The sequence below is a fragment of the Prionailurus bengalensis genome, chromosome X (assembly GCF_016509475.1).
Source record: "Prionailurus bengalensis isolate Pbe53 chromosome X, Fcat_Pben_1.1_paternal_pri, whole genome shotgun sequence".
Taxonomy (NCBI): domain Eukaryota; kingdom Metazoa; phylum Chordata; class Mammalia; order Carnivora; family Felidae; genus Prionailurus; species Prionailurus bengalensis.
This window is the reverse complement of record NC_057361.1, coordinates 1,435,040-1,454,107: the sequence shown is the minus strand read 5'-3', so window position 1 is coordinate 1,454,107 and position 19,068 is coordinate 1,435,040. Positions and strand designations below refer to the sequence as shown.

The following is a 19,068-nucleotide window of genomic DNA, read 5'->3' as shown; positions in this document are numbered from 1 at the left end:
CCAGCTGGAGGCACAGAGATACGGCAGAGGGCAAGGGGCACGCATTGCAAGAAGAGGGGTCTGGGGGACACCCGCCGGGGCCAGAGAGGGGCCTCCAGGAGCCCAGGGTTGCCCCCTGCCGACGGCCCCCGAGCGCTCATGCTCATCCTTGTCCGGGGGATGCCCGCAGGGACCCAGTGGGTGGACGCCCCAGTTTGGACCCCGGGAGACCTTGAGTGGAACCAGTGTCTCGTTTCGAGCAGTTGCATTTGGGGTGATTTATTGCAAGTGTGATAAAAACCAGACTGAAGAAGCATCTGTGTCTTCCAGATCAGGAAGGTGACTTGGGGGGGGGTCCCCTAAAAGCACTGCAGGAAGCATCTGGGGCAAGGTCTCAGCTATCAGGATCCCCTTCCCCAGCTCACGGCTGCAGAAACCTCACGATACGGCACTTAGGGGAGACTGGACAAGAGGAGAGGAGGGGACCACATGCCTGTCCTGGCTGCTTTTGCACAAACGCTGAGAAATCCCGCGGCTCACTGGTGAACCCCGGGTTCCACACCCTCGTTTTCACGCTGTGAGCCACAAACTGCCCACCCCACACGGCAGGGGCTGCTGTGGGGAACAGGGCACAGGTGACAGGTACGGTGACTCTCCCCGATGGTCTATGCTGGGTGCACCTGGCCGAGCAGGGCAGGCCCATGTACTCTGGTCCCACAGGGCATCCTGGGAAGGCTTCTTGGCCTCAGTTTCCTGATCTGCAGCACAGAGGTTGCAAAGGCCAGAAGAAACCTTCCGAACCTGGCCGGGGGTTGCAGGAAGCAGCTGTGTGTGCCTGGCATCTTAGATTCGCATGGGAAGCCAGTCCAGGTGGCCAGGAGTGAAAGGGTGCAGCCTGCAGTCAGGCCTGGGGGGGGCGGGGTTCACCTCCTAGGGGAGGGAGTCCTGGGAGATCCCGGGTCCTGGTGGGGGTCTGGGATCCGGGGGGTTATGGACAGGTGTGGGATCCGGTGGTCTCTCCTAGTGTGTGTGTGTGTGTGTGTGTGTGTAAGAGATTCTAATCTGCATTCAGGTGGCTGTTGGCATTAAGGGCAATATGAGTGGGGGTCTTGGGTTCTGGTAGGTATTGAGGTCCTTGTGGGGTAGCCGGGTTTAGGTGTCCATCGTGGTGGGGGGGTTCTGGGTAGGGGGTCTGTGGGGGAGACTCAGTGAAACTCCAGTGATCCCAACAGGGGTCGGGGGGGGTGCTCAGGGGGGTCCAGGCAGGACTGTGACCAGAAGAAGCATAGGGAGTCCCCAGCCACGATGTGTGGGGATGTGTGATTCCAGTGGGGTCTGCTGGGGGTCCCTGCGGGAGTCTGGGTGGGGGCCTGCGGGGGTCCTCATAGGACTTTTGTGGTCTGGTAGGGGTCTGGGTGAGGGTCCCTGATTTGAGTGGGGGTCTGGATGGGGGAGTGCGAGGTCTGGGCAGGGATTCATTCATGTGGATATCCATGTAGAGTTTTGCACTGTGCAGGAGTGTTGGGTGCGGGCAGGGTCCCGGGGTCTGGAAGGGGTGCCTGGGCAGGACTTCCAGGTTCTGGGAGAGGTCTCTGGTCTGGGCAGGGGCCCGGGCTGGGGTAGGGTGGGTGGTGCTGTCTGGGTGGGGTCTCTAATCCTACCTCTGGGCAGGGTCCCTAGGTGGGTGACCCGGGTCCAGGCGGGATCTGGAAGGAAGTCCCGGGCAGGGGTCCTAATCCCGGATCTGGGGTTCAGGCGGGGGCCCTGTGCAAGGCTCCACCCAGGGTTCCTGGGCCAGGGTCTGGTGTGTGGGGAACCTGGTCCGGGAGAGGTCCATGGGTGCGGTCCCCTCGTGGGGTTCTGGCATCTGGGTGGGGTTCGGGTCAGGGGTCTTGGGCCTGCTAGGCAGTCACTGGGTAGGGGTTGGGGGTCCGGATGGGGATCTCTGGTCCAGCATCCGGGTTGGGTCCCTAGCAAGTGACAGACGCAGGGCCCCTGGGCAGAGTCGGGCAAGGCCAGGAAGGGGTCCCCGGCTGGGGTCCGGGATCTGGTCGGGGTCGCAGGATCAAGGGAGGGGTCGGGGTAGCGGTGGAGTTTCCGGGGAAGGGGTCCAGGGTCCGGGCTGCGTCAGGCAGGGTGTTTGGGGAGGGGGTCCGGAGGCGGAGGCGGGGAGGCACCGGGCGGGGATCCAGGGTGTGGTCCGGGTGAGGGAGGAGTCTCGGAAGGGGGGCAAGAGTCTGGGGAGGGGTCCAGGATTGGGGCGGAGTCCGGGCAGGGGTCCAGGGTCCGGATCTGGTTCCGGGCAGGGGTCCGTGGTCAGGCAGGACTCTCGGGCCGGGGTCCAGGGTTGGGTTGGGGTCAGGGAGGGGTTCCCAGGCGGGGGTCTGGGGTGTGGGCAGGTCCCCAGGCGGGGTTCCGGGGTCATGGCGGGGTCCCCGGGGCGGGGTGCGGGGGGGGTGTTCGGACGGGGGTCCAGGGTCGGGCAGGGTCCGTGGGCGGGGGTCCGGGGTCGATGTGGGGATCCGGGGTCAGGGCCTCTGGCCGGGGCCCCGGGCGGGATTCGGGGTTCGTGGGTGGGGGCCCCAGGCGAGGGATGCGCGGCGGGGGCCCGGGGTGGGGGCCCCGGGCAGGGGTCCGGAATCGGGGGTCGGGTCGGGGTCAGGGAGGGGGCCCGGGGTCGGGGCGGGGTCAGGGCGGGGGCCCCGGGGGGGTCGGGGGTCAGGTCCGGGTCAGGGCGGGGGTCGGGTCGGGGTCAGGGCGGGGGTGCCTCGGCGGGGGTCGGGGTGGGGTCCCTGGCGGGGTTAGGGGTTCGCGTTGGGGTCAGGGCAGGGGTCGGGGGTAGGGTCGGGGTCATGGCAGGGGCCCGGGGCCGGGGCGGGGGCCCCGAGCGGGGTTTGGGGGTCAGGTCGGGGTCAGGGCGGGTGCCCGGGGTCGGGCGGGGGGCCCCTGGAGGGGGTCGGGGGGGTTGGGGAGGGGTCCCGGGCGGGGTTCGGGGGTCGCGTCGGGGTCAGGGATGGGGTCAGGGAGGGGGGTCGGGGCGGGGGCCCCTAGCGAGGGTCGGAGGTCTGGGGTCTGGGGTCGGGTCGGGGTCAGGGCGGGGTTCCGGGGGCGCGGGGGGGTTGGGGCGGGGTCCCGGGCGGGGTTCGGGGGTCGCGTCGGGGTCAGGGAGGGGGGTCAGGGAGGGGGGTCGGGGCGGGGGCCCCTAGCGAGGGTCGGAGGTCTGGGGTCTGGGGTCTGGGGTCGGGTCGGGGTCAGGGCGGGGTTCCGGGGTGGGGGTTCGGGGGTCGGGTCGGGGTCAGGGCGGGGATCGGGGGTAAGGTCGGGGTCATGGCGGGGCTCGGGGCCGGGGCGGGGGCTTCGAACGAGGGTCGGGGGTCGGGGGTCGGGTCAGGGCAGGGTCCCGGGCGGGGTTCGGGGGTCGGGTCCGGGTCAGGGCAGGGGCCCGGGGTCGGGTGGGGGCCCGGGAGGGGTGCGGGGGTGTTGGGGCGGGGTCCCGGGCGGAGTTCGGGGGTCGCGTCGGGGTCAGGGAGGGGGGTCGGGTCGAGGGCCCCGGGCGGGGTTCGGGGGGCGGGGGGGTTGGGGCGGGGTCCCGGGCGGGGTTCGGGGGTCGCGTCGGGGTCAGCGAGGGGGGGTCGGGTCGAGGGCTCCGGGCGGGGTTCGGGGGTCGCGTCGGGGTCAGGGAGGGGCCTCGGGCGGGGGCCTCGGGCGGGGGTCGGGGGGGGGGGGGGGGGGGGAGGTCGGGGCGGGGTCCCGGCTCCCGGGCCGGGGCGGGCTTGGAGGGCGGGTCGCGTCGGGGTCAGGGATGGGGTCAGGGAGGGGGGTCGGGGCGGGGGCCCCTAGCGAGGGTCGGAGGTCTGGGGTCTGGGGTCGGGTCGGGGTCAGGGCGGGGTTCCGGGGAGCGGGGGGGTTGGGGCGGGGTCCCGGGCGGGGTTCGGGGGTCGCGTCGGGGTCAGCGAGGGGGGTCGGGTCGAGGGCCCCGGGCGGGGTTCGGGGGGCGGGGGGGTTAGGACGGGGTCCCGGGCGGGGTTCGGGGGTCGCGTCGGGGTCAGGGAGGGGGCTCGGGCGGGGGCCTCGGGCGGGGGTCGGGGTGGGGGGGGAGGTCGGGGCGGGGTCCCGGCTCCCGGGCCGGGGCGGGCTTGGAGGGCGGGCCGCGCGGGCGCGTTTCCGCCGGCCGGTGTCGCGCCGGGTCCCGGGGGCGGGCGGCGGCGGCGGGCGGCGCGGAAGCGGCGGCCGGGCAGCCATGTCGCCTTTGTCTGCGGCGCGGGCGGCCCTGCGGGTCTACGCGGTAGGCGCGGCGGTGGTGTTGGCGCAGCTGCTGCGGCGCTGCCTCGGGGGCTTCGCGGAGCCAGGTCAGCGGGGCTGGGGGGGAGGGGGCGGCGCGCTCGTCGCTCGGCGGGGCCGGGGGGGGGGGCGGGGGGGGAGGCGCGGGCGGGCCGGCTGCAGGGGGGAGGCGCGCGGCGCGGCGGGCCGGGGCGGGGCGGGGCGGGGGTCGAGGGAGCCCCGAAGCTCCTCGCTGCCGCCGGGCCGGGGCCGGGGTCTCCCGGAAGCCCCCCCCCTCCCGCTCCCCGGCCCTGGGGCTGCCGTGCGCGCCGCCGGGGGTCCCCGCGGGGACGGCGCGCGCGGGGCCGCCCCGGAGGTGCCCCCTTCCCCTCCCCCAGCCCCGGGCGCGGCGGCGGCGGCGGCGGCGGCGGCCTCTTCCCGGAAGGCCTGGCCGGGGCCCGCTCGGTGCCCGCGCCCGGAACAGCGCCCCGCTGCGCCCGGAGCTCCGGGTCGGGACCCGCCGGCGCGCAGGGCAGCGTTGGGGACCCGCCGCGTGGCCGCGGACCCCGCCGCCGGGAGGCCCCGGTGCGCGCGCGGCCTCACGGGGACCCGGGCCCCCCCCCTCCAGCGGGTGCGCAGGGGCCGCGGGTTATTTTTAGGCCACAGAGGAGTCCTTTCCCAAACACGGCACTCGCCGGGAGCTGGGCTAGTGCGCTACCTTGCAGTCCGTACCCCCGGCTCTGCTGCCGCCTGCGGACGGGGTCCCAGGGAGCTGTGCCAGTCCCTGGAGCACCCCGCAGGACCCCCAGCCCCCCGCCCCACACCCCGAGACGCGCCACACGGAGAGCATGTGTTGTCGCCAAAATACAGCTGAGCCTTGAACGACTCCGGCCTCAAGCGTGCAGTTTCACCCACATGCGAGTTTTCTGGGTTTTTGTGTTTGTGTTTGTTTTTGTTTTGCACAATGACACCACACCACTCCGAGTGCGTTTTCTCTCCCTTCCCATTTTCTTAATCACCTTTCCTTTTCTGTAGCTTCCTTCATTGGAAGAACACAGCGTCTTCTACTTGATACACAAAGTAGGGGCCAGCGCGCCGTGCCTGGGACCCGTGAGGCTCTGGGTCCACACTCACGAACTGTGTGCGAAGCCGCAAGTTCAAGCCGGCTTTCCAGGCTGGGGGCACTTGGTCCCCGCTCACCCCCACGTTGTTCAAGATCCAACTGTACTTTTCAGTTCCGCCCTCTAGCCGCTAACGGAGGGGGGTGGGGGGGTGGGGCTCTGGGTCAGACCCTGAGAGCCTCAGCTGTGAGTAGGAAGAAGAGATTATTGTTTTTGGGGAGCCCCACCCTCCCCAACCTCCACTCAGGGAAGTGAATCTTTGATTTTTACCTGAGTTTTGCGTCGTCTGATACACTGGAGTTTGGTATTTTCTAACACATTTATAGGCAGTAGAAGCCAAGGCAGTGGAGGTGGGGGGGTGACGAGCCAGCCAGTACTGGGAAGTCAACTGGTGCCTTTTAAATCAGCTTGGGCACAGTGACGAGCTACGGGCAAGGCGCCCCAAGTTGTAGGACGTGGTGGCTTCTGTGTTTCCATGTGATTTCGCTTTTAGACGGGCCCCTTAGATGGGCTCTGTCGCCTGTGTAGGAGCCCGTCCATGGGGTTCCCAGAAAAGACAGGTTCAATCTGGCAACTGGATTTGAACTTGCGTGTTTCAAGAACTTGTTTCTGTGTGTCGGAGCTGACGGCTTGGTCTGGTCTTTCCACTTGTTGATTAAAAAAAAACAAACAAACCAAAAAAAAAAAAAAAAACGGTGAAAATACAAGCCAGTCCTGAAGTCACGTGTCCGCCAGAGGAGTCCTTATCTGTGCCCCAGAACTGGATCGTTACATATAAAGATGAACTTTTTCCTGGCTGGCCCCACGCGAACCCCCCGCCTGTCTGTCGCGTTAGAGACAATTTTAGATACTGTGGGAAGAGGGGGTCTCCTCTGAGGTCTGCTGGTTGCCGGTTGCCCACGCCTTGCTGTGCCTTTTAAACCTTTTGTGATCTTCTCCTCCCCAGACCGCACCTTTGAAGGAGAGCCATTGAACTTTGTCCTGGGGGCCTCGAGCTAAACAGTAAAAAGCTGAGTGTTTTTGTGTGAACTCAGACCAGGAGATGGCTCTTGTACCTTTGTTTATTTGTTTTATTTTTTAATGCTTATTTATTTATTTGTTATTTTTGGGGACAGACAGAAAGAGCACGAGCAGGGAAACGGCAGAGAGAGAGAGAGAGTATTATAGAATCGGAAGCAGGCTCCAGGCTCTGAGCTGTCAGCACAGAGCCCAACGTGGGGCTCGAACCCACGAACCGTGAGATCATGCCCTGAGCCGAAGTCAGACGCTTAAGCGATGGAGCCAGCCAGGCGCTTGTCTCTTGCACATTTTATAAAAGGGGTTACACGTGGCAGGCATGATGTCTGATGTCATTCAGACTGTATGCGGGTAAGAAATAAAGAGCTAAGAGGTGAGCGGTCCTGCCTGCTAAAATTTCTCAATTTCTTAAAATTGATCCACAAACAAGATCGTTACAGACTCAGGAATGAATGTTGGTCATGTCTTTTTAGAGACGGCATATCAGCAAACCGAGTTCCAATGAGATAGTCTCATTTCCAGATTTTTTGTGTGGGCAACCCTGGCCAGATGGCCCATCACACGCTGAGGTGTATCTATCCGTCAGATCTTAAAAATACACGATTATTATTATTATTATTGTTATCTTACCGCATTTAATATCCCAATGTCATCCCAACGCCCAAGCACTGGCCTCAAACCTTCCGGAAATTGCCGTGTTGTCTGGGGACACCTGCTCACGCTGGCACCATCAACGGAGGGTTTGTCTGTTGGAAATTACACGTCTCAATGCATCAGTGAGTTTTGAAAAGGAGAGAAAATCGACTTGATGTGTTTCAGGGCACCGTTCTGATATTGCAGAAAATTCTTAAAAATTCTGTTTGGGGGGCGTCTGTGTGGTTCAGTCGGTTGAGCGTCTGATTTCAGCTCAGGGCATGATCTCACGGTCTGTGGGTTTGAGCCCTGCGTTGGGCCGGATTCTGTGTCTCCCTCTCTGTCTGTCCCTCCAGCACTCATGCTCTGTCTTTCTGTCTCTCTCTCAAAAGTAAATAAACGTTAAAAAATGCATACATAAAATAACAGAAGCCAATGATCTGTTATTAGCAGTGACACAGTTTTTTCAGTTGAAAAAAAATAAGGACATTTCTCCAGGAGGCAAAGTAGGCTAGTGACTGTCGCGGCCCTGTTTTTGGTGTTCGCCATTCACTGGTCTCTTGAGTGCCGGGACTTCTGGAAGGTGGTAGGCTCTGTGTCCACTGCCCTCCCCCCCCACCTCGGGATGCGCTGTTTGGGAAGGATACCGACCACTCTCTGAAAAAGGCAAGAGTGGGGCGCCTGGGTGGCTCAGTCGGTTAAGCGGCCGACTTCGGCTCAGGTCACGATCTCGCGGTCCGTGAGTTCGAGCCCCGCATCAGGCTCTGTGCTGACAGCTCAGAGCCTGGAGCCTGTTTCGGATTCTGTGTCTCCCTCTCTCTGACCTTCCCCCGTTCATGCTCTGTCTCTCTCTGTCTCAAAAATAAATAAACGTTAAAAAAAAAAATTGAAAAAGGCAAGAGCTTGCAGTCCCCCCCGGGGGGGGGGTTCTTGGGGATGGTCCCCCAGTGGCCCTTGGAGCACCCGCCAGTATGAGCTGTGAAAGGTGGCCTTGAAGAAACCTTTACAGGTGGCCGTGTCGGCACGGACCTCATAGACCGCGGAAGGCAGCCCTGCCCGGTGGCCTTCCAGGGGCTCACGGGAAACCGTCACCTGCTGTCCTGAGCCGTGGGCGGGGGGGAGGGGGAGGGAGGCTGAGTTTCTGACTTAACTCTGTGCACCAAGGGGAAGAAAGCAACTAGAAGACCCGCCCGCCCACAGGCCCTGCTTGGGATGCCGCCGGGGTTGTGTGCAACCCTCGGTCGGGGTCTCCTGACCTCATTCCGCTAAATTAAAGACACGTATTCTAACGATGATGACGTGGTACGGAGACTGGACACCTGGGACACCCACATGGTGTTCCTCGGGTCCGACGTTCCCCTTCCGGAACCAGGGTGCCGCACTGTTCACGGATCTTTGACTGTCCACCTGACCTGGAGACTCCGCGCCCCGTATCTTAGCTCCTTACCTGGAGCGGGTCACAGCTGTGGTGCCCTCTGTGCCGCCCGGGGACCATAATGCCCCGTCAGGGGTATTGTGACATCTTCCTGAAAAACCTCAGGCAGGCCAGCGTGGAGGGGCGTGCCTGCCTGTGAGGATGCGGGGGCCTTTGCGGCATGGTGTTGACACTCAGTATCTTTTAAAGTTTCACCTTTGTCCTAGGACTGCTCTGGGTCACCCTTACCTAAGTGCCACTGAGATCCAGGCAGGACAGGGACCCTGAGATCCAGGGGGGGCAGGACCACTGAGATCCAGGCCAGTCTGAGCCCACTCCCTCCAGAGGCTCCAGGGGAGGGTCCTTCCTGCCTCTTCCACTTCTGGGGGCTCCTGGCGTCCCTGGACTTGAGGCTGTGTCCCTCCCACGACCTCTTCTTGACATCCTTCACCTAATCACAGTGGGGTCCTATTTCAAATGTGGTTCCATTTCCAGGTTCTGGGAGTACCTGCATTTCAGTGGGAGGTCTAGTCTTCGGTTTCCTGTGCACCCTGAGATTTTGTTCTGACCACGTCTCCAATACTCAGAAAATGCCTGGTTGGTGTAGTTTGCCTTGTGACGCCCTGAGCACTTTATGGCGGGTTAAAACGTTGCAGACCTAACAGAGACCTTTCGACAGAACCCAGCTGCCCTTTTGGGCATCTGCGCCCTGACTGGCGGCTCCAAGAGGCCAGACTCTGGGGCTCCAGGGACGGTGGGCACCCTGGGGCCTGTCTCCTAGGCCATGAAAACCTCCCCCCCAAGAGCCTGGCGTTGCTGGACCCGTGCACAGCAAATGCATATTTCTGCGCACAGGGGGGCATTTTGAGAAGCTCCCGGAATCACGATGTCCGTTCCTGCCCCCACGACGTTCCCGATCACGGACGTGCCCAAGCTCAAAAGGGAGCGTGCCATGTTCCCAAAGGCGTCGCTTTAAACTGTCAAATTTGGAGGACAAAAAAACAAAAAAAAAAATGGCTATGCCTGTTAGGCAACGTAAAGGCTCTCCTGTCGAAAGTGAAATCCTGTGTTTGCTTCCTGGACGCCGTGCGCCTCTCGTCCTCGGTCCCAAAACGAGGCTTGAGCAGGCGGCGGTGGTGGGTCCTCCGGGGTCCTTGGGGACGTGGGCTTCCGCACGCAGCGAGCAGTGTCCCCGAGAGTGACCCCTCCCGGCAGGTGCCCGGTTGGCGGATGCGGTAGCACAGGAAACCATAAACAGCCAACGTGAGGAAGGAGCTATGAGGACAGAGAAACCCACAGACGTGCATGTTCTCAGACGCACGGAGGCGTCCCCGCACGTGGGACTGAGCTGCAGGAAGAGAGCACTCAGCCCAGCTGCGCGAGCGAGCCCCCTCCGCTTTGCCAAAGCCACGCACGCCCCGGTCGGGTCCCCGTGCCCCGCGGCCTGCAGACCGCGTGCTCGCTCCCTCTTCGCCCGTGCCTGGGTCCCTTCTCACGCTGTGTTTGTCTTCCCGGCTCCCAGCAGGTGCGCAGGAATGAGTGGAGGCCCCACAGGCGGGCCGCGGCACAGAAGCCATGGAGGCGAAGGGCCTGGACCCGTCCCAGACGGACCTCAAGTTAGTGGCCCACCCGCGCGCCAAAAGCAAAGTGTGGAAGTACTTCGGCTTTGACACGAACGCCGAGGGATGCATCCTGCAGTGGAAAAAGATATACTGTCGCATCTGCATGGCTCAGATTGCCTACTCTGGGAACACCTCCAACCTGTCCTACCACCTGGAGAAGAACCACCCCGACGAGTTCTGCGAGTTCGTCAAGAGCAACACGGAGCAGATGCGCGAGGCCTTCGCCACCGCCTTCTCCAAGCTGAAGCCTGAGGCCTCCCAGCTGGCCCCGCCGGACACACTGGCCGCCAAGGCCGGCCACGGCCACGAGAGCAAGCGGCAGCAGGAGCTCACGGCCGCCGTGCTCGGCCTCATCTGCGAGGGCCTGTACCCCGCCTCCATCGTGGACGAGCCCACCTTCAAGGTGCTGCTGAAGACGGCCGACCCCAGGTACGAGCTGCCCAGCAGGAAGTTCGTGTGCAGCAAGGCCATCCCCGAGAAGTACGGCGCCGTGCGCGAGGCTGTCCTCAAGGAGCTGGGCGACGCCTCCTGGTGCGGCATTTCCACCGACATGTGGAGGAGTGAGAACCAGAACCGGGCGTACGTGACGCTGGCCGCCCACTTCCTGGGCGGCGGGGCCCCCGGCTGCCTGTCCGTGGGCTCCCGCTGCCTGAAGACGTTCGAGGTCCCCGAGGACAACGCGGCCGAGTGCATCACCCGGGTCCTGTACGAGGCCTTCATCGAGTGGGGCATCAGCAGCAAGGTGTTCGGGGCCACCACGGACGGCGGCAAGGACATCGCCAAGGCGTGCTCCCTGCTGGACATCTCGGTCCAGATGCCCTGCCTGGGCCACACGTTCAACGCGGGCATCCAGCGCGCCCTGCAGCTGCCCAAGCTGGCCGGGCTGCTCGGCCGCTGCTGCAAGCTGGTCGAGTACTTCCAGCAGTCCGCGGTGGCCATGTACATGCTCTACGAGAAGCAGAAGCAGCAGAACGTGGCTCCCTGCATGCTGGTCAGCAACCGCGTGTCCTGGTGGGGCAGCACGCTGGCCATGCTCCAGCGCCTGAGGGAGCAGCAGTTCGTCATCGCCGGCGTGCTGGTGGAGGACAGCAACAACCACCACCTGATGCTGGAGGCGGCCGAGTGGGCCACCATCGAGGGCCTGGTGGACCTGCTCCAGCCCTTCAAGCAGGTGGCCGAGATGCTGTCCGCCTCCAAGTACCCCACCATCAGCATGGTGAAGCCCCTGCTGCACATGCTGCTGAACACCACCCTCAACATCAAGGAGACCGACTGCAAGGAGGTCAGCATGGCCAAGGAGGTGATCGCCAAGGAGCTGTCCAAGACCTACCAGGAGACGCCGGAGATCGACATGTTCCTCAACGTGGCCACCTTCCTGGACCCCCGCTACAAGCGTCTGCCCTTCCTGTCTGCCTTCGAGAGGCAGCAGGTGGAGAACAGGGTGGTGGAGGAGGCCAAGGGGCTACTGGACAAGGTCAAGGAGGGCGGCTACCGGCCGGCGGAGGACAAGATGTTCGCGCTGCCTGAGGAGCCCCCGGTCAAGAAGCTGGTGCTGGCGTCCACGCCGCCGCCCACGAGCGTCATCAACAGCATGCTGGCCGAGATCTTCTGCCAGACGGGGGGCGCGGAGGACCAGGAAGAGTGGCATGCGCAGGTGGTCGAGGAGCTGAGCAACTTCAAGTCGCAGAAGGTGCTGGGTCTCAACGAGGACCCGCTCAAGTGGTGGTCCGACCGCCTGGCCCTGTTCCCCGTGCTGCCCAAGGTGCTGCAGAAATATTGGTGCGTGGCGGCTACCCGCGTCTTCCCAGAGCGGCTCTTCGGCTCGTCTGCCAACGTGGTCAGCGCCAAGAGGAACCGCCTGGCCCCCGCACACGTGGACGAGCAGGTCTTCCTGTACGAGAATGCGCGCAGCGGCGCGGAGGCCGAGCCCGAGGACGAGGACGAGGGCGAGTGGGGCCTGAACCATGAGCACATGTTCCCCTTGGGCGACGCCGTGCACGCCGGCTTCTTTGGCATCAGGGACAGCGGTTTTGTGTAGATGCCGCGGTGGGGGCGGGGGGGGGGGCGTCACCACGAAGCTGACCCTTGATGTGTGGTCCGCTGTAAATACCCACGGTGCGCACCTGCGCGCATGCGCGTGCGCAGCCGGTGCCGTCACCAACGCAGGCGCAGGACGCAAACGCGCGGCTGTGCGCATCCAGGAGCAGCCACTCCGCGCGTTTCCTGGGAGAGCCTCCATGCGCCCCAGCGGAAGGGCACAAATCAACTAGGAAACTTCTGGAAGCCCCTTTACTCACCCGCTGGCTGGATGCTGATTGCAACTGTAAAGTCCCAGAGATCCCCAGCCAGGAGGGGAAGGGGGGAGGCTCCTTTCTCTTGCCACCCCCCAAGGACGGAGTACTCCCGACCCAGAGGGGTTGGGATAATCCCCAGGCATGGGGAAAAAGAAAAAAAGAAAGAAAAAAATCAAAGCTCCCATGTCCTTCCGTCGCCAGACGCCGTCATACAAGGACTTTACGCATCTGGGGCACTGATGCACTCACGTTTACTCTCGAATTGACCTTGGCACCTTGCGTGTGGGCTGGAAGGATGCGCGCGCTCTTTCAGCCCAAGCGCCTCTTGTTTGCAAGACAGACCGGCTCTAGGTTTCGTGCGATGCGTTCCAAAGGCGCGTGGGCGGCAGCCGCGTCCCCAACAGCAGGGAGAGAGGTGTTTTGTGCCTTTCCCACGGGCGTCTCTGCCCCCTTGTGCCCCCATGCGCTTTGTGGGCGTGGTTCTTTCTGAGCCCTGCACCGCCGGCAGCTTTAGCCCTGCCGGTGGCTGTTTGTGTGTGTGTCTGAGCGATGCTTCCAAGGGCTGGTTTCTCCACCGTGTTTCTCAGGATGCGAATAAGGCCCCCGCACCCTTCCAAGCCCTGCTTGTACAGAATACCAGGGGCCTGCATGTACCCAGAGTGATTTAATGGGAATCCGGGGCAAGGAACCCTTCCGTTCTGTCTTTTAAACTCGGCACCGTGAGCCCCCCCCTCCCCCCATTTAAAAACAAAACAAAACAAAACAAAACAAAACAAAACAAAAAAACTACCACTGGGTACTTATGGGTCGCTGTGGCTCAACAGGCAAGCTGCTGGCGACATTGTGCAGGGCCCCGGCTTCTGAGAGCGTCACGGTCGATCACCAACCGGGATTGGTCCGTGTCCTCTGGGAGGTGACTCCCCCCCCCCCCCCCCCCCCCCCCCCCCCCAGTGTCTACAGGCCCAGGCTTGTATCTTGACGCCAACAACTGACTATGAGCCTTCCCCACGGGATTTCTTTCTTTCCTTTCTTTCCTTTTTCTTATTTAACGCTTTGGAATTTGACTCTTGTTGAATAAACCGGAGAAAGAAATGAGCTGCTAATGAATTTGTCTGATGTGTGTTCGTCGCGAAAGAAGCAGTCGAACCACAAGGGAGGCGTTGGTTGGTTTGTTTAAGGGATTTGCTGGCCCTCCAAGAATGAGTTCACTGTGCTTTGTTCTGAGGTCCTTGGAGATCAGAAAAGGTGTGGTCCCCTCTGGATATTTGTGCATCCCAATTATGTGTGTGAATAAAGCCGCCCCTGGTGACGTGATACCAGGAGGAGCAGGCATTTGCCTTTTCCTTCACTGGGTTGGCTTAGGAGGCAAATGGTTTTGTTTATTTATTTTTGAGAGAGAGAGACAGACAGACAGAGCATGAGCAGACGAGGGGCAAACAGAGAGGGAGACACAGAGTCCAAAGCAGGCTCCAGTCTCCGAGCTGTCAGCACAGAGCCCGTCCTGGGGCTCGAATTTGTGAACTGTGATATCATGACCTGAGCCGAAGTTGGTTGCTTGACCAACTGAGCCACCCAAGCGACAGACAACAACAAAAAAATTTTTTTTGCACACACACGTATTGAGTTGAGGCCCCTTTTTAGTCTTGTGAACCTGCCCACTGCATCGTGTTCCCTGGGATGCACATCTGTCTCTGTGTGTCCCCGGTGGGCACTGTGGGGGTCCGTGAGCACTGCTTATGCGCACACAGCCCCCAGCCTATCTGCACTCTCTTGTCTGGGTCTACACAGCACATCTGGGTTTATGCTCGCATCTTCTAAAGCCCTAAGTCTGACCTGGGTTTGTTTTTTTGTTTTTTTTTTTTTATCTTTGGTTCTTTTTTTTTTCTTTTTTTTTTTTCTTTTTCTTTTTGTTTCTTTTCCTTTCCTTCCCTTCCCTTTCCTTTCCTTTCCTTTCTCTTTTCTTTTCTCTTCACTTTTCTCTTTTTCCTTGTTCATCTTCTGCAGGAGGGCGTCATTTTAACTCTGTTTTATAACAGCCCCAAGAAGGCTGAGAAAAGGAGCCAGAGTGAACCCTGTGCACCTGTGACCCTGTGTGTGCACAGATGGTGTGCGCAAGTCTCCCATCCATTGTGCGTCTCTTGTGTGAAATAGTCTGGCCCTTCTGACTGGGTTAGTACTGCTTGCAAACGTAACAGCCACGTATGAGCACAGACACCATCTTTACTGTGCTCATGCTGGGCAGGGACAGGGGTCTAACAAGGAATGGGCTGCCCACCCTTTGCCCGAGGGCTGTAGTGGGCTCGTCCTCGATGCTGGGCCCCCAGAGCTCACCACCTGTGCGTCCTCTGCTGGGGTCAAGGCACAGGGAAGCTTTTCTTCCCTGTGTGGTGATGATGTGCAAGACTGCTTATCTGTGGTCAGGTCCAAGTGTGTCCATCCATCCATCCACCCATGCAGGCATGTATCCAGCCAGCCAGCCAGCCAGCCATGTATCTATCCATCCATCCATCCATCCATCCACCCACCCATCCACTCACCCATTTATGTATCCATCCATCCATCCATCCATCCATCCATCTATCCATCCATTCGTCTGGGTCTGCAGTGTTTCTGTGTCTTCCTGGCCAGGTCATTCTTGGGTTCCCTCATGCCGTTGCGCACCTGATCCTCAAGGCAGCCCCTCCCGGTGTCTGTGAAGTGAGGCCCTGCAATGTGGCCCAGCTGTTCTTGTGACATTTCAGAGCTCAGGCTGCGGCTTGTGGCCTCACTCAGCTTCGCCAGGGTGGCCCCCTTGGCCACGTTTTTCTGACCATTGGCGGCTTCCTTTCTCTGTCCGTGCAGGTGGAAGGTCACGTTTCCTTGGGCTGCTGCAACAGTCCTGGTGAAGCCTCCTGTCCTCTGCTGGGTCCCGAGGGATGCACACCGGCCCCATGCTCTGAGCACACAGGCACCTCGGCCGTTTGAGACAATCCTGTGCCCAGAACTCGGTTCCCAAGACACAGCCTGCAGCCACCGTGTAGACATTCCCTGCTTGCCAGACACATAGACCCAGGGTCCCTCCTGGACCAGTGACTCCCAGCCTTCCTCGTCCCTGGGTTCTTCGGGTGCTGGTGCATGTCAGGGCCCTGTAGGCTGTTTCTGCAAGGCTGGGGGTCTCCATGCGGCCCCTCTGTTCATGCTGTCCACATTCCTTTCTCTGGGCACATTCTCAGACTCTCCGCTCAGCTCTCAGACCTCTGGCCACAGACAAGGTCCGTCCCACCTCCTGCATCCAGTGGCTTCTCCGTTGTCCCAGACATGCTGCATTCTCCCGGTGACAGGAGACAAGGCGTGCATTTCGCAGGGGACCGACAGCAGATGGGGGGGGCACATTCCTCAGGAGCAGCTTGCTTGGGGATGTGGGCCGTCGCATTCTCGGTTAGGATGATGGAGCCCTGTGGCCTCTGCACCTGTCTCTGAAGTGCGTTTCATCTCAGAGGTTTGGGGTGGGGGGACGTTTTTCCTAAGAAGCTCATGGCTGGGTTTTCCCAGAAAGGACCTGGTGACTGTACAGCAGGCAGGAAGGACGATGTCTCATGCACAATGTTGGGGACATCGGCACTGCTCTTTATGGGCAGATGGCAACCTCACCGTAATTACGTCCATCTTAATTTGTTATGTACATAGTAAGCTTTGTGATTCTGTGTCTGCATGGGATGGATTCTGTGTTTATATATATCCTATTTATATCTGTTTATGTCTATAGTCTATTGCATATTCTACCTGCCTATCAATTCCCTATCTATTATGTATGTATTACTTGTCTCTCAGTGTATCCATCCATCCGTCACCCACCCATCCATCCTTCCATTTATCCCTCCCCTGCATCCATTCATCCATCCATCCGTCTATCCATCTATCCATCTATCCGTCCATCCATCCATCCATCCATCCATCCATCCAACCACCCACCCACCCACCCATTCAACCATCCATTCATCCGTCCATCCATGATGCATCCATCCATCCCCTATATTCATCCTTCCATCCATGCATCCCTCCCCTCCATGTATCCACCTATCCAGCCAGCCAGCCAGCCATCACCCACCCATCCATCCTTCCATTCATCCCTCCCCTGCATCCATTTATACATCCATCCATCCGTCCGTCCGTCCATCCATCCATCCAGCCGGCCAGCCAGCCCTATATTCATCCCTCCATCCATCCATCCATCCCCTCCATTCATCCACCCATCCATTCATCCATTAACTGTCCACTTGTCTATCCATCTATCCATCCATCCATCCATCCCCTATATTCATCCCTGCATCCATGCATCCCTCCCCTCCATGTATCCACCTATCCAGCCAGCCAGCCAGCCAGCCAGCCATCACCCACCCATCCGTCCTTCCATTCATCCCTCCCCTGCATCCATTTATCCATCCATCCATCCATCCATCCATCCATGCGTCCATCCATCCATTCATCCATCCAGCCATTCATCCATCCAGCCAGCCCTATATTCATCCCTCCATCCATCCATCCCTTCCCTCCTTCCATCCATCCATCCCTCCATCCATCATTCCCCTATATCCATCCCTCCACCCATCCACCTATCCAGCCAGCCAGCCAGCTATCTATCCATCCATCCACCCACCCATCCATCCTTCCATTCATCCCTCCCCTGCATCCATCTATCTGTCCATCCATCCATCGATCCATCCATCCGTCTATCCATCCTTCCCCTATATTCATCCCTCAGTCCACTCATGCGTCTCCTGCATCCATCCATCCATCCATCCATCCATCCATGTATCTCCTATGTCCTGTATAGAGCTGTCCTGTTGGTTTTGTTGTTCTGGAGAACTCTGACCACCACACAGCCACGCATCTGAATCTGGATCTATTTATTTTTTATGAGGGATTGACACATGCACTTAGGAGACCATGAAGTGTCATGATCTGGCTGCCGTGTGATTCATGGTGAGTCTGAAGGTCTGAGAACCGGGGACACTGATGTCCAAGGGCAGGAGGAGATGGATGAGTCACCTCCAGCAGAGACAGACATTATCGCTCCCTCCACGTGTTTGGTGCTACTCCTGCCGTTCACTGATTAGACCAGGCCCACCCAGAGTGCAGAAAACCCTCGGTTTGACCCAATCCTCCGAATCAAATGTTGATCCCTTCCAGAAACACCCTCACAGACACTCCCAGGAGGAATGAATGGTTCCCCAGCTCTCTGAGCTTCCGTCAACACAGTCAAGTTGGCATGTATGATTCACCATCACACGGGCCGGTTGACGAGAGCACTTGAGTGAATTCAGCTGGGCCAGACGCCCCGACTGTCATGCCCAAGCGACTCTCCCCTTCAACCACATTGCTCAGGGCTTGCTCCCAGCCCATGGGAGGGGAGGAGCTTATATTCACTTGCAAAAGCAGTGCTACTTAGAAATACCCAGCACATGCCCAGGATACGGCCTCTGTGTCTTGCACAGGGAGCATATTTTTTCTACTTATTCTTCCTCCCGGGACAGATATTTCCTTGGCGGTTGGCTCTTCCTGAACACCACATCTAGCATAGCCTTGTATTTCTTTTCCTTTTTCTTTTCTTTTCTTTCCTTTTTTTTTTTTAAATTAACAGATTTTATTTTATTTTTTAGAGCAGTTTTAGGTGCACACACAGCAAAGTTGAGGGGAAAATACAGAAATGTCCCCGGTTTCCCTGCATAGTTGGATTTACGTGAGACTTTACGCCTGGCGTTGTACGGACTGTGGATTTGCACACACGTACGGTGATGCGTGTCCATCATTAGAGCGACGTACAGACCCACGGCACGGCCCTAAACATTGTCTGTGCTTGCCCTCCTCGTCCCTCCCTCCCCAGCCCCTGCCGGCAGCCCATCTTTCTTCTGTCCCCATGGCTTTGCCTTTTCCAGAATGTCTTATAGCTGGAATCACACAGGATGAAGCCTTTTCAGACTTTTTGGTTTTTTTCCACTTAGTAATGTGCATTGAAGGTAATTTCATGTCTTGTCATGGCTGGAGAGCTCAGTTCTATTTGACACTGAATAATATTCCCTTGCCTGCGTGGGCCCCGGTGTATGCATCCATCCACCTGCCCAAGGACAGTTTGGTCCCTTGTGAAATAAATCAGGACAGATGGGTTAGGACCACACAAGGATGCAGCTTCCTCTGGTCACAAGACGAGATGTCCTCCGGGCACTTGGGTCATCTGGGTGCCTTATCCACGGCCCCTTGGCCCCGCTGGCCGTCTGCTGCCCAAGTCCCTGCCATGTCTGTTGCTGACTTCTTGTTTCTTCCACCCATACGTTCACCCTGCTTTTCCAGGGAACCAGCCATATGAAGGGAATGTGTGCAGAGCCCTGTGGGTCTTGGGTTCGTACTGGCATATTTCTTGGGATTGCCCCTCTGATCCCTTGTTGTCCTCACTCAGGGCAGTGGCTTCTCACACGAAGGAGCTCACTCCCTTACCTGGGTCCGATCTTCCAGGTGGTGGCCGGGGGTGCCTGTTGTACGACACGGCGTATATTTTCTGATGGCCAATTTTATGCGTCCTCTTGGCTGCGCTGTGCAGTGCGGGCATGTGGTCAAACACCGGTTTGCACGTTGCTAGGAAGATATTTCTCGAGGAGGTGAACATTGCAATCAGCAGACGACCCTCTATACTGTGGGTGGGCCTCGTCCGATCAGTTGAAGGCCTCACAAGAAAGGACACTGAGCTCCCCAGA

The 19,068-nt window shown here is 60.0% G+C and overlaps 2 protein-coding genes across 3 annotated transcripts in view; both read left to right on the top strand.

Moving 5' to 3' along the window:
* The first annotated feature begins 72 nt into the window (after positions 1-72).
* Positions 73-13,443, top strand: ZBED1 (zinc finger BED-type containing 1). Its single transcript, XM_043570462.1, has 2 exons — positions 73-621; positions 9,947-13,443. Exon 2 carries the CDS (start codon positions 10,000-10,002, stop codon positions 12,082-12,084), a length of 2,085 nt encoding a protein of 694 aa, XP_043426397.1. The 5' UTR covers positions 73-621; positions 9,947-9,999; the 3' UTR covers positions 12,085-13,443.
* Positions 4,138-19,068, top strand: part of DHRSX (dehydrogenase/reductase X-linked) — a 160,301-nt gene continuing 145,370 nt past the window's right edge. The window contains exon 1 of one of the 2 annotated variants that reach the window (XM_043570463.1): positions 4,138-4,328. In XM_043570463.1, the coding sequence (XP_043426398.1) occupies positions 4,220-4,328 (109 nt within the window). In that variant the 5' untranslated portion in view covers positions 4,138-4,219. The remainder of the gene's footprint in view (positions 4,329-19,068) is intronic. The other variant, XM_043570464.1, reaches the window with a different exon arrangement.

Coding starts and splice junctions, on each gene's coding strand:
- ZBED1 (XM_043570462.1), top strand. CDS start 10,000: ATGGAGGCGAAGGGCCTGGACCCGTCCCAGACGGACCTCAAGTTAGTG.